Genomic DNA, 14586 nt, shown 5'->3' with positions numbered 1-14586 from the left:
TAATTTTTTTTTTTCTTAAGCCAGACAATTGACTTTAGTTTTATTACAAAGCTTTTATTAAAAAACAAATGCTCAGCACATTAACTCAAACTGGAATGACAAAAAAAAAAAAAATTGGTTGACAGTATTTTTGGCAAAGGCTGTGCCTTACTATTTTAAAAAATGGGTACATCAATGCTCATTTCAACAACTGGCATAAAATCCCACTAACAGGCTAACAAAAACAGATACAAATACAGAACAATTGAAGTAATAATTCAAGTGCTGGGCTTTTTACAAGGAGAAGGGGAATGGGTGAGAAGGAGAACTCACTGCAGTCAGATTTGCTGGATGTATTGCTTATGTTTACGGAGTAGGTGATGCAGGACTGACGTGTCTACTGACCAGCTGACTGTTGTTACATTTATTTAGTTCTATATGACACTGTACTATATAGACTGAGAGGCCACTATTTGTTACAAATAGTTTAACAAAAAAGCCACCTTTTTTTCCATACAGGCTTTTCCTCTGGCAGGAAAAAAAAAAAAGAAAAAAACCTTTTATTTAAAAAGTAGTTCAGATTTTTGACACTTGTTTAAAAGCTCATACCTAGTAAAATATACACCAAGGAAATTACAAACTAAAAGTTAAAATATAAAAGCATTCAAGTTTCTTAAAAAAGCTAAAACCGAAATTGATCCTGTCGCACCATTAAATAAAAAGAAGTTTGAGTGTGTCATCCTGATCCAGGCAAATTCCGTTCCTCGACGTGCTGTATGGGGCAGCTGCGGTCTACGTAACTCTGTTGGCTGAAGCAGGCAGAGACAGCCATGCTACTTTGTTTGCTGACTCGACATGGACACAGATGAGACGAGGGCTTAAGAGTGCAAGGCAGAGGTGGAGTGAAGACAAAAGCTGCTCTGCTTGACCCAGGAGCTCGTTTGCTCTATTTATATCGGGGCTGGACCTTGTGATAGTGAAGGATTTTGGCAGTGATTGTCTTTATGATTCAGTGTCTCTAGCAGTGACATCAGGGTGAATGACATCCTAGACAGACTCCTTGGGGGTGGCCTGTGTGGATGAAGGACACACCTAGGGTTTAACAAGCTTCCATCTCCAGCAGGGGTCCTGGTGTCGCCGCCTTTGCTTTGCAAGTTGAGAAAGCATTTCTTTTCCCACCTACAGGGACGGGAGAGAGACAGAGACAGAGATAAAGATGATTTGAAACCTATGTTTTTTCTCTTTTTAAAATAAGCCATTCAAAGAAGCTGTCCTCTGGGAAACACGTGGTGATGGGTCCCTGTAACTCTGACAGTCGGGAGTGGAACGTGGGCTTGCAGTGTCTGAGTTAAGTGCGGAGCATCGCTATTTGCACTTGCTTGAAGTTTGCAAGAATATTCATGGCTTTGTTTCACGCTGGAGTGCTTTGGCTTGCAAATAGATGTCCACAACAACTAAAAAGTACTTTTAAAGCTACTTAGACATTCAACGTATTACAGAAGTAATTCCTTTTTGTAGTGGATTTAATTTATCTATCTACAACATTTGACCCATATACCTGCTACAAAATTAGACATCCTCGGGCTTTCTTACTGCAGCTGTTAAGGTCAATTAAACCTCTAGCTCAGAGCCTCCAGCTCCGCACTGTGGAAACACAGAAATGCTGTGTTCTGCGAGCAGCTGGGCAGAGGAATCTGGTGGGAGAGGCTTTCGTGAACACAGACCCTGCCCCGCAACCACACGACTGAGGGGGAGTCAGTCTGCTCTGGTACAGTCCATCTTCCAGAAACAGGGCTCTTCGCCAGCCAGCCAGCTCACTGGGATCTCGGGAGGATTTACGTTCTTACAGCACGCGAAAAGGCCAAGAGTGCAAGCCTACAGGTACTGATCTTCCTCTCCCCAGAGGGGAACAGGTCCTCATCGCTGGGGCTCTGGCTTATATCAGGTGCCTTCACCAACTACCACCCCTGCCCTCCTGCCCCAGACGACCGGGCTATAGCAGGGGCTGCTCCCCACCACCGCCGCGCGAGTCGGGCTTTTTGCACGGCTGGACGCCTGGTCGCCAGTGCTGGACTCAGGAGTAGTGGAAGCCCAAAAACCAACGCTAACCTCCAGGTACTACTCAACTGCCCAACAAGGAGAGAGAGGCTTCAGGGAGCAGAGCTTCGAGGAATGACCAAAATCAGCATGTGAATGCAATTTGGTGGTGAAGGTGAGAGAATTTTTCACCAGAAGAAACACAAACTACTTAGACACAGATACACTGTTGACACTTTGAATCCTGAAAAGCAAGACAGAACAAGTTTATGAAGAACCTGGCTTGTTTAAACCATAACTCAAACTTCTGTTAACAGAATTTCCCAACTGCATGCATCCTGTTAGACTAATCATAATAGGTTGATTGCTTGAGCCTGTAAGAGCCACAAGCAGAAATAATCAGCGAGTATTACAGCTGCAGTATTTAAACAAGGGCCACTTTTAACTGAGTCCCATCCCCTGCCCCATACCCTGCAGCTTCAGTTTAATCCCCTGCACCACAAAGCACTCTGCCCGTGCTGCTTGAGTACAGCCACTGCACAGGGGTTACAGGGGCTGATGTACTCCAAGGTAGGCAGCCTCCAAGACTGATTTGGGACCGCTTGCTTTTGGTGAGCATGAGATCTGAGAGCCCACACTCCTACCAACCATGCTGACTCCTCAGCAGAGGCCACCTCCGTGACCGTGGTTTGAGTGGAAGGGAAAGCTGAGGATGCTGAAGCTTGCTGGAGCGTACTGCAGAGCTTTGACTTGAAGGACGCGCTCCTCCCCCAGCCGCCACCAGCCCCTGGTACATCACAAATGATTTTCACCTGCCGCCTGTAGCCACAAAAGGGCATTTAAAGCCACTGCGGCCTCACAGCTGAAAGTCCACTGGAAACCCAGTGGTTTCAACAGAGGTGGTCTGTATTGACTAATTCAGTTCCTATTTCCTCATAAAACCAGCCCAAGTCCCGACTAAAAAAAGCCTTCTTAGCTTCCTGCTTTTTTTTTTTTGAAAAAAAAAAAAAAAAAGCCCAGTGCTCCATAACACATGCGGATCAAAGCGCTACGAAGGGCTCTACCTTTCCAAGGAGCACGAAAGAGAGGCCAAGCAAACAGCAGAGGAACACTGGGGAGAGCACCCTGCAGCTTTATATTTATTTTGTGCCTTTTCATCCTGGATTTTCAAAGGTTTGGTCCAGGTTGCTCTTCCTGGGAAGGTTTTCCTCTCAGTCTTACATGAAAACATTCAGCTTCCTGTTGAGGAATGGCCTTGAGGCGCCAGGCCAGTAGTTCACAGCAGCCTGATACAAGTGCCGTGATTCAGAGCTACTCCCCATTAGCAGCCAGGAATGTCTCCTTCACCGAAGGAAATGAAATGCTCTTCTGTTGAGATGGTTCCCTGCCTCCTCCCCCCTTCCCGTACCAGCAAGCTGTCTTTGAAGTCAGGAGGTTAAAATAACGACCGCGGCCTTGCTCTGGCCCTCAGCTTTTTCGGATAGGGGCCAGCGCCGCGCGCTCGGTCCCAAAGCAGCGCTCGCAGCAGCTGCCTCCTTTCCACAACCTCTCCCCACGCCTCGTTTGCCCGTCTCCAATAGCGAGGTTGCAGATGCTGCTGTAATTCTGCGAGGGGTCGGGCACAGTGAAGCCCCACACACACACATATATATATTTTTTCTAAGAGAATAGTGCAGCACAGAAAATTACACGGTGGCTGTCCCGAAAACAGCATCTAGAACCCAGCCTTTTCCCAGCTGCACATTAAGGCTGAACGCTGGAAATTGCTTCCACTGCTGATAAACCAAATAATACCTAAAAAATAAGACTGACGATAGTGTTGCCTTACAGATATAAAACAGGTCAAATCAGGATTCTTTTCAAGAAACCACAGGCATGAGCTAAGGAGACTGAAGACTTCCCACATCTAAGGCTTCACTGGGGGGCTGTAGCTGAAGTCTGGCCAAGCAAGGCATGCCCTAGCACAGCCCAATCCACAAGTGAAGTCGGCGCAATCAAAGACTGCAATTACAGCTCCCTGGCTGTGGTTAGGCTTCAAAGAAAGTGCTGCAAGTCACATTTTACATATGTGAAGTCTTGAGCATGAGCCACAATAGGAGGCACTGTCTGTGCCATTTGCAGTGTGCATCTGACTGCAGGAGGAAAGGAAAAAAAAAAAAAGAAAAAAACTACCTCGAGTAAGAAACAGAAATAAAATTCAACAATAAGTCAGAGTAACAAGAAAAGCGTTACTACTGAAATGGTAAAACTGCACTTTAGGAATCTCTACCATAAAAATAAAGCCTTCTAAAAAGCCTGGGCTCAATGGCTGAGGGCAAGAGCACTAGAGGGAGATCAAAATTCCTCCCCGCTCTTGGGAACGAGCCGGATTGAAGGGTGGGTCTGCAAGCGCCTTGTGCTCCCCTTGCTTCTCCTGGAGTCCTTAGCTCATCTCCGTTTTGCTCGAACAAGGGAGAGGGGATTAGGCAGCTTCGTCCACGTCATGCTAATCAGGAGAGGTTACGGAAGAAAGCTGGGTGTCTGGGTCACTACAGGAGTAAGGACAGGGTAAAAGAAAAATCTAACTCTTCACAGAAGGCAAGAGAAAGTAAAAAAATTTAAGCCAGGTGCTTTTTCTCTGCACCTTCCCTCACCACAGGTTGTTTATATTTATACAGTTGTAAGATGCAAGATGACAGCAGTTACATGTATTTAAAAAAACAACAAAAAAAAGCACCGGTCTCCAGCCCTGGGTTTTAATCCAGCGCTTTAAACAACGTGGCAAACTCAGTGACCCGACAACAGAAACTGTCCTTTTTCTTTTGAAGTCCCAAACGAACAAATTCGACTTTTTGCCAGCATTTATCCAATACTCTGGAAACATGACGACGCAAAACCGGGTCATTATTTACCAGCAAGGCTCCCTCTGTTTGCGAAGCCCCTTTGTATGGTCTTTAGCAGCGGAGCTGTAAAGAGGTTGAAGCCCGAGCCGAGCGATGCCGGCGCTGCAGTCTGCTCCTCTTCCTGCCCAGCTGTGCCATGGTTTGTGGGGTTAGCCCAAACCAGATCCTTGAATCGTTCTGGGCAAACAAAAACAAACACTCCGCAACCTTTGTTGTTTCTAAACAAAAAAAACCACCTCCCAGCAAAACCCCAGTCATTTCAGTAATCCGATTTGCTGCAGGGTCCCGCAAGCTGTTGCAGCACATGGATGGAGAGACCTACGGGAGACAGGAAAAAGCCCTCTCTGCGAGAGCTGGAGACCAGCAGGCAGCAGAGGAAACCTTTTAAGCTGCCTTTGTTGCCAAAGAAATGACATAAAATCGTACCCTAAAACCGTAACAGATACTGCCACGTTGAAGCTACGTCAGCGGCAAGAGGGTTTTTCCCCCCACCCTTGCTGCCGTTAGCTCCAGCCCGCTGCTGGTGGCGGTGAGCGGAGCCCCCAGCACCACCAACACCCCCGAGCGTTAGGTGCAGGGAGGTGAGGAGCGGTAACGCCATCGCCATCCCCCTGCAGTGAGCCACAGCAGGCTGGGAGCCGCGCTGGGAACGCCCCGGTGTTTTCGAGCTCCCACTTTGCTCAGCTCCAGCCGGCGGTGCCAAAGCAGGTGTGGCTCTTATCAAAGGCCCCCGGTGTAGGCAGCGTGAAACTTGGAGCTCTCGCACCGCGCTGCAATCTTGAAAGTGATCGTGCTGGAAGACCCACGACATGTTTTTCCTGTTGGGGGGGAGGCTCTGTGTTTGTAATAAAAACCAGATTACCTCTAGACAGCGATCTCCAGCAGCTTCTTAAAGAAGAAAAATATGCTAAGAGTGATCTGCAAGGGAAGAAAAAATAGGCTTGTGCCCCTTTTGTATCTTTATTGCATTTAATAAATACTCGGAAGACCAAGACAAAGTCTCTCTGCTTTATGAAATAATTAAATGAACCCCTCATGTCTCATTTCTCTTGAAAGTAATGACAAAATCATAAGTGTTAAAAGCACTAAGAAAGGGGAAAGACATTTAGCCAGGACTTCATGCCTGTGATTTATTTTTTTTTTAATTTAAAAACAACAACAAAATTCTACGCCCCGTTTATTTGATAGACTGAGAGACTGGAAGAAAGATCTATCTGTTCCTGGGGCCACTGAAATTGCTGCTGCAGTTTTAACCTGCAGTAACAGAAAAGATGTGAGGTACAGTAAGTGAAGTGAAGGAGTAAGTGAAAATTTTTGAAAAGAAATAACATATGTAAAGTTTCCTTTGTAGATCACCTTTTCTGCCGCAATTAAATACAAGCTAGAGTTTTTACTGCACTTGGAAAGATAGTCTGAATGTTTACATCTGCTAATATATGGATAGAATAATTTAAATAATTGATTTTATGCAACCAAAGGTAGGAGGTGTAAGCAGAGTATATTCTAGAGCTTTACCAACTTTCCTACAGGCGCGCATCCATAGAGCACCACTGCCGGTGTAGGAGCTGTGCGCAGAAACCACTGCAGAGCTCACACACATCGAGTTCACTTTGACGCAATTAGGTCTTAAAGCCTAGTGGTCCAAAAGACACAAGCCTCCTGCTGTGCATCTCAAAAGACACACATTTTTTGGGGGGGAAAGCAGCTATTCAGCAAAACACAGTCTCGCCTAATAACAAGCAAATGCACGCACCTTAAAACTAATTACGTGTAGTTATTTTGAAAATAATAACATTTCACTTCATGCAATTTCAGTATCCCAGAGGCTCCCAAAACTCCAGAGCTTAATTCTGAGGGAGCTAAATATTCATGAGGGAACCCATAGCTGAGGTTTGCAGGGAGGAAGCAACCTCAGAAGCGATGTCTCCCTGCTCAGGCAAGCCTCCTTCGTTCTCTTACCCGCACCAGTGATGTCCGTGGCAGGAGCACCCGCTCAGCGAGGTGGTCACTGCTGGTGCTTCTAGAGGCAGCTGCCTCCAGCCTTGCTCACACTCACGCACCGGTACCGATGCCACCTCTGCTCACAGGCTCACAGCTCTTGGAAGTGCTGGACCCAACAGCAGAAAGCCGGTGCCTGAAAGGTTAGATTGAACCCGATTTGTCTAACGGGCTGCTAGCCTCACGTTTAACTGGCTGCACAGCAGTGCTTCGGCTGTGAGCTTCCTCCCCTGTACAGCTTTCCAGTTTGCACACTTTCTAAATTTTTACACGGTACAGTTTTAACAAGCAGCTAAAGGATCGCGGGGGTTTAAAGATAACTTGCATTTAAATTCTTAAAGTAGAGGATTAAGGGACTGGCTGATGTTATGGAAGATTGGCTCTACAAGCAGTGACTTTTGCAACATCAAAACCAGTGAGTCTTTGGTTTAGGCTTGTTTTTGTTTTTTTGGTTTTTGTCGTCAGGATGGTTGGCTTTGCATTCATATGTCAGAAGACCTCTTAAATTCAGTCACAATCTCTGAAAGTCAGAGGCCGACAGAAACTAAACAATGCTAGTTTGCTAGACAAGCTTTGACAGAATTGCATTTACATGCAACTCTGTTGGCATTAGAGGACAGACTTCACCCAAGCTTAGTCTCCACAAACAAGTGGGAAAGACTTGTGACAATGTCATAACAACACGTCAGTCTCCCACTTTGAACTTTGCCATGTGAGCCCACTACAAAAAGAAAACACAATACAGACATGAGATGAGCGCTAAAACGCTCAGGTTTTGTTCCAATTTGGAATGGAACTGCATTCTAAAATCTTATGGTTTTTCCTTATGAAACAGTTTGTTTCCACAGTTTTCTCATGACCTTCGAATCCTCAGTCTGGTGGCAAGTTTACTAAATCCACCAACATACACAGCTTTCAGCCAGAAAAGAATGGTGCCTCGGCAGCCTACTCCCTGTCCCCACCCTATCCCACAGGAAGGGTGTTAGAACAATGCTATGCCTTCTTTCTAGCCCAAGCCTCCTACTGCTAACACCTTAGAAGTGAAACGATACGGCTTTTAATTTCTGCTAAGCGTGGTTGAGAAGCTCTAACTCCACAGCAGCATCTGCAACTCAAGCACGGGCAGATCGCACAGGTTGTAGGTGTCCTCCTGCCGAGTTATCTAGTTTTGCCCTTTGCCATTTAAGGCTGGAAATGCTGCCTTCGTTGCTGACCTCCTTAAACCCTTTGGTTGCAAAAACTAACATTTTGTAAATACCGGCAGAGTCTCCTTGTTTCGTCAATCCCGTGCCTATGTTGACTGTCTGGCTGAAAGCGTTCTGTTTCTTATTTAGAAAACCTGTGCTCGGCCCCTACCTTGCCTTGCCCTTATGCCTCCCATAGTCGCTGGCTGCACCTAAAATAGCTTGCGTGCCCGCCCTTCGCAGGCTGGAAAAGGAAAATGGGGAACTCCATATGCTCTGCTGCATCTCTCCCAGCAGGTGTCAGTGCCCTTCTGTACCTGCCGCCTAAACAGGAGCCGGCTTCCCTTCATGTTTGCTCTTTTGATGTTTTTCTTGATGTCGGAGAGCCTGAAAGAATGGAGGTTTCCTATCTCCCACCCTGGAAGGCTCGGTGTTTGGTTAGAATTAGTTGCAGGAGGGGATCTGTGTGAGGGCTGCACCCCTTGTCTTTGGAAGTTCCTATGCCTGGCTGAAAAAGGTTGATGCTAACTGAAGTTAGTAACGATTTTGATCATATAAATACTTCAATCCATCAAATGCTCTTCATTTTTTACTCTCTTCATTGTCTTTTTTATAAATTCCCCCAGCTCTCAAGCTTTTACAGAAATGTTATGGTCAGCATGGTCCAAATGCCTCTTGTGATTTTTTTTTTTAAGCTGAGGGAACCTTTGCATGGAATTAGCCACCAAAGATGCCATGTACCTGTCTGTGCTGATGGCTTTGAATGTTGAAAGATGCTGTGCTATAATAGCCACACAATTTGAAGGGGAGAGCAGCAAACTAATTGTTTTTAGTAGTAGCTAGTAGTGGTCAATCCTGGCCGGGAGATGGCAAAGTCCTGCTGCTGAGGTCCCCTTTTTGCTTTTCTCCCACAGCACAGAAGGTGAGGGTGACGTGTTGTAGCATTCCTTTCTGGCCCTCTTGCCTATACTGAAAACCTCCGTTTATAGGCAGGAGAGGGAACAGGGAAACACAGGTCACAGAGGAAACATTTATCTTCAATCAGGACATGTCCCTACGCCACTGTCACCGCGCAGACTGTCACCCACATGAACTTCTGCACAGATCCTCCGCACTGTATGTGGGAGTAAAGGGGTATGGATAGGCGTGAGATGTTTGTTTCATTTTAAACTACTCCGGCAGCAATTTCAAGCGTGCTGGACAAGCCATGTTAGAAAATGTGCCTCAGAAAACAAGGTACCACATCCCCTTTGCATCTCTTTTCTAGGACACTGGCCAGAAACCCACGGTCAACTATGACCGCAGTCATCAGCTGGTTCTTTTCCACAGCGTGCTGGCTGTAAATCAGCCCACTTTATATTCTGCTTTCACAACCTAACTCCACTTTATGTCTAAGTAACGAGCAAAAGATAATCCAGTCATAGATTTCTTGTTACAGCGCTATCCAAAGTTTCTCCTTTGCAGAACTTCCATCTAGGAGTTTTGAAACATTACAGATTATTCATTGCTTAAAGTTAAGCAGTCTTAATCCGATCCCTTTAAGTGCTTCTGATTGTAAATCAGTATTAGTCAAGTTTCCTCATTTTTGAAAACTTTGCTAATCTGGATGCTAATTGTCACAGAATTTTTGCAAGCCACAAATTCACTTCTCACAGGTTTTCAAATGTCTATAACACTTCTCTATCACTCTTTTTAGCCCTTGAAGACATGCCAAAACACAATGTTAAATTATGTAGCTTGTGAGGACTTCCCAATTGCATCCTGCCATATATCAAATGACGTGCCTTTTGCAATTACCATACACAGCAAGGCATAAAAAGTTAACTATTTCCATGTTGCGGAATGATCAGGGGCATTTCTTAGCACCCTTCTACTACCTCAATGATTTAAAAATACTCATGAGATGCTAAAATATTGTTTTTTCCTCCCAAAAGTCAAATTGGGTAGGAAATTAGTAATCACCACTTCTGTCATAGAACTGCTCCCATTTAGAAATCTTCTGGAAGAGGACTTTCTGAAAAAAAGTCTTTCTGAAAGGTATTCAACAGGCAGTCTTCACATTGTCCTTGATCTTAGCTCTCCTCATTTCCCCTTCTTCCTGGCTTTTTCCAAACTCATTTTTTAGCATTACCTGGTCTTACACCACTCTCAGTTGATTTCAAAGGAGAGAATAATAAATAAGAGTTACTTCTTCAACAAATGGAAGCTAATTGAAGCATTGTGTTGGGCCATATGAACCGAAGACAAAAATCCCACCTGGAGGCTGTTCTGCAGCTCTTCAAGAGTATCCCTGGGTAATTTGTCAAGGACTGGAGTACCAGGTCACAGTATTCCTAAAACTCTCTAATACTAAAGCGTTTTTACAAATTGGCAGTTCAGCAGGCTGGAGGGCATAGAGGAACTCAGCTAAATCCTAAGCAGTGAAGCTGTAAGGAGTGTCCTGGTGTGTACAGCCCTGGGAAGAGGAGCAACTTCATGCTATCATCTTGATTTCACCGCTCAAATGAAGAGCAAGCCAAAAACCTGGTCAGAGGTCTGTCTTAAAAATCAGTTATGTTCTGAAGTGTTCATGGAGAAAGAAAAAAAAACACTTTCACAGTCTCTTAAATCATTTCTGTTTGCATGTCTCCATATCTCTTCCGTTACTTTCCTCTGAACATCCCACCACGCAACCCTCCCACCATTTCATCCTTCTCACTTACATCACCGTAATTACAGCCCTGGCTGATCTCCTTTGTGCTGATCTCGAGATTCTTTCTTTGGTCTTGCCACCTACTCATTTCTGATTCTTCTCAGATAACAGAATGCTTGTCTCCTTCCCAGACCTCCCACCCTCCTTCCCCCTCTGCCTTGCACCAGCCATACGAGTAAGGAAGCTAGTGTTTTCCTGTCTTCAAGAGCTCTTTGCGGCGCTCACTGAAAGGCATTCCCAAACTTGTCATCTCCATCCAGTAAAGACTACAACAGCTCTGCTGTGGGCCTGGTAAAATATTACGCTTGTGGGCAAAACATTCCTTGGATTAGGTTTGCAAAGGGCAGGAGTCTTAACCTTCAGAAGTTTACTTTGAAGTCTGGCTGATTCAGGTTCCCTAAATCATCCTGTGCCTTTACTTCCAGCTAGAGCACATCTGTACGTCTCAGAGGAGAGCACTCACTCGGCATGCAACTCTCGGTGAAGCTGCCGACGCGCGCCCACATGGAGTCACCAGCACACTTCCCCTTCAGTGCAAGACGATGCCTCCCTTTCTCACACTTCATGGTATAAATTGCATGAGGACAGAGACAAGGATATTATAACAGTTTCCACACCATTACGGAACTTAAGGGACGGACAGAAAGGATGTAGAGGTAGAAGAGAAAAAGAAAACCCACATATTCATCATCTTCTATTTCTACTGATTCTCTACTATGGGAAATGCAAACAGAAACTCCAACAAAAGTACCTGGGTGTAGGCAAGGCAGCCATCCTTAGAGTGTAACGCATCCAAGAAACCAAACATTCCCCAGCTTTTAACTGTCACATGAACCCTAATCATATTCCATTCCTAATTAAGTTCTGTGCACTAACTTAGATATGCCAAAAGATATGCCAAAGCACAATGTTAAATCATGTAGCTCGTGTATCAGACGCGTGTTGTTTGCTGGTGCTGTGTTAACATCAAAGGGAAAAGTACTCACAGCAATCGTGGACCTGGGCAGCTAAGCCCAAGTATCAATTATAAAAGTCAAGGTTAAAGCACTTGCTCTTTTTTGTTGCTTTATAGGTATAATACTTGGGACAGTCACTGTAGCCACACTTTACAGCTACATTTGTTGTATCGCCTACAGAACCCAAATGCTGCAATCCACACCCAAAATCAGCACGAGTTAGGCATATCGCAAAGAGCAAGGCTGTCAGCTTGCCTGAAAACCTTTTCCTTAGCAGGAAGAAAAAAAGCATGCATTTTGTCTTTTCCCTTCTTTTCAGCTTTACGAAACTGAACCAAAACAGCAAACCCTTAAACCTCAGCAAGTTTAGCCTAACTGGCCTGCTGGTTTAAGTACGGGAGAGGCCTGGACCGTGCTGGCTGGCTGACGATGGACACACTGCACGGCACAAACTTAACTTGGCTCCCTCCGGCTGCAAGTCTGAGCAGAGGGGACAGCCAAGAGGAGGTTGCTTCGCTGCCTACCGAGTGCCAAGGGGATCATGTGGCAAAACACGTCAGAGGGAGAGGGGAGAAAGAGCCCGTTTCTGTTGTAATGCGTACGGCAGCGGAGAGCGTCACTTTTGCATGGTTCCTGCAATTCTCAGGGATCTCCCAAGAGCAGTCTGGGTTAATCAGACTGTGCAGAAGTACCTATCATTTCCAATGAACTCCATTCCTACCAGAAAACGTATCACACTGAGAGGAAGAGAAGGCCCAGCCTTCCAACACAAGCACCGAGAAGTGAGGATCTCACTGCGGTTACCGCGTGCGCTCACAACCCGGCTGGATGGTGTTGCTGGATATGTGCAATACCGAGTGTGGTTCCACCTCCTGGTGGTGGCATGAAGAGAGAAAACACAGGCTGGAACTACAACAAAGAAAACTCCACACCGCACACAAAATACCACCGCACAACCGAGGGAAAAAAATCTGATACAGCTGAAATACAGTCCCATTTTCTTAGCAGACGTTTTGTTAGTATACAGGTGAATAAACAATTTTTTAAAAAAGTGTACCCCGCCAGCCAGTGTCGGCACATAAAATGTACTCCAAAGCCAGCTTCTAGCCTGCTCTTTCTAAGCTGTGGCATTTTGCTGGCTGGGAGGGTTTGCACTGCTTCATATAAACCCATCCTTGTGCTTAACAGGCAGACTTGCAGCGAGTCAGTGAGGTATGGTCAGTTTGGAAATATTAAGGTTAAGAAGTGAAATGGTGGACGCCTAGTAGATAGCCGGTATAAAAACCATCAATAGTCAAAGTCACATTAACTTTGGGATATGATACTTCTGCAATTTTTGCTAAATTCATATTATCGCATAAAATTTATAAGAAAGCTTATTTTACAGTTCAGTTTTATCAGGAAAGCTTTAGAGATGTTCTTACCATGCTTCAGATGTAGGCAGCTGTCATTCTGGGGCCTGTACCTGTAGAAGATTGTTTTCCTTTAACAAATTCCTGTTACAGAGTTTTTGCACATTCCAAATAAGTCTGTTTGCTACAGCATTACATGGATTTTTTTTGTGGTTTTGGTTTTGGGTTTTAATTCTTATGGTTCTTATACCAGCCATTCATGTTGGGGAAAACAGTGTTTCTTTTTATGTGTTTTAAAGGCAAAGAGGAGACCTCACTGATGCTTTTAGCCAGCCTACTGGCAGCTGTTAGTGCAGATGGAAATGTAAAATACAGTGATAAAAACTAAAGTGGCTACAAAAAGGTCAGTGTAAACTTTCCAGTGTCCAATGGTCCCACACAGCATTTGAGATGAAGTCTAAGGATGATACAACTGACGGGGAAGAAAAGCAAAGGTAAAGCAGGAGAGTGATTGCAGGAAGGCATAAGTTCAGCCAAAGATGTTGATGCAGTCAGGAGAGTTATATGGGGAGGGGTAAGGGAAAGGAAACAAGTATTGTGTGCCTTTTTACAAGCTTGCATTCAAAGTGAAGTATCTTAAAACATCAGTCAGAAGCAAATTGTTAGAGAACAGCATGTAAAAATTAATAGCACAAGCCCTGGTTTCTGAAATATACCTGGAGTGAGTGCTAAGTAAGAGTTGGTCATGGCCTACCTGATGCTGATTCCTGCAACTTTTCTCTCTTCCTCTTCTTTTTCTTCCCCTGCAAAACAGGCAACTTTACCATACCAGTACACACACACAATGTCTTTTATCCCTCCCCTGCCTCACAACATAGAAATGAAAGCCAGCTGGACACTGAAAAAGTGGTTAGGGAAAAAAAAAAACATCTTTTCCGGAGCAGTTAAAACCCTTTCTAACCCACTTCCAACTGTTTCATTGGTAACAAGGTTTGCTCTCAGCATCTACGGAGAAATACGCACACGAGCAATACACATTTTTGTATCCAAATTGAAATACAATTTCTGGCAGTTCTTCAACTAACGCTTGCAGCCACAAGCATCCGAAAGACTTCTCGTGCTTAATAAACCGATGACACAAATGTTGATATCCTAATTTATGGCTCTCACGAGAACCCTTCACACATTCAGATACTTACGCTGTCGTACATGGCAGCAGCGGACAGGGTGTTGAAAGCACCTAGGACAACCACGGCTAGTCCCCAGGGTGCAAGCCAACCAGCTAAAACCGTGCTGATAACGCCTGTAACTTAACCAAAGCCGAGCCTTGTGTGGCCGTGCCTGGCGAACTAGCAGCGCGCCGCACACGTCACGGGCTGGAGCGCGGTGTGGTACCCTTGGCGTGACCGAGGGGCAGGCCAGAAACGGACCTCGGGCAGCTGTCTCTGCTGGACACCACGCTGGCACCAGTGTGTCAGCACGGGCTCATCGTGCCAACCCACAAAG

The 14586-nt window shown here is 45.3% G+C and overlaps 1 protein-coding gene across 6 annotated transcripts in view; it reads right to left on the bottom strand.

The window, feature by feature from the left end:
* Positions 1-33: 33 nt before the first annotated feature.
* Positions 34-14586, bottom strand: part of LEF1 (lymphoid enhancer binding factor 1) — a 62971-nt gene continuing 48418 nt past the window's right edge. For 2 of the 6 annotated variants that reach the window (XM_083833429.1, XM_083833432.1), the window contains 3 exons: positions 13835-13883; positions 13153-13193; positions 34-1158 (listed from right to left, as the gene is read on the bottom strand). In XM_083833429.1, the coding sequence (XP_083689555.1) occupies positions 13159-13193; positions 13835-13883 (84 nt within the window). In that variant the 3' untranslated portion in view covers positions 34-1158; positions 13153-13158. Of the gene's footprint in view, positions 1159-3017; positions 5817-13152; positions 13194-13834; positions 13884-14586 lie in introns of those variants that run through there. The other 4 variants (XM_083833428.1, XM_083833431.1, XR_014583277.1 and 1 more) reach the window with 3 other exon arrangements.

Source organism: Anser anser (genome assembly GCF_964211835.1).
Source record: "Anser anser genome assembly, chromosome: 4".
In the NCBI taxonomy this organism is placed as follows: domain Eukaryota; kingdom Metazoa; phylum Chordata; class Aves; order Anseriformes; family Anatidae; genus Anser; species Anser anser.
The sequence above is the reverse complement of the archived record's forward strand: the minus strand, read 5'-3'. Positions and strand labels throughout refer to the sequence as shown.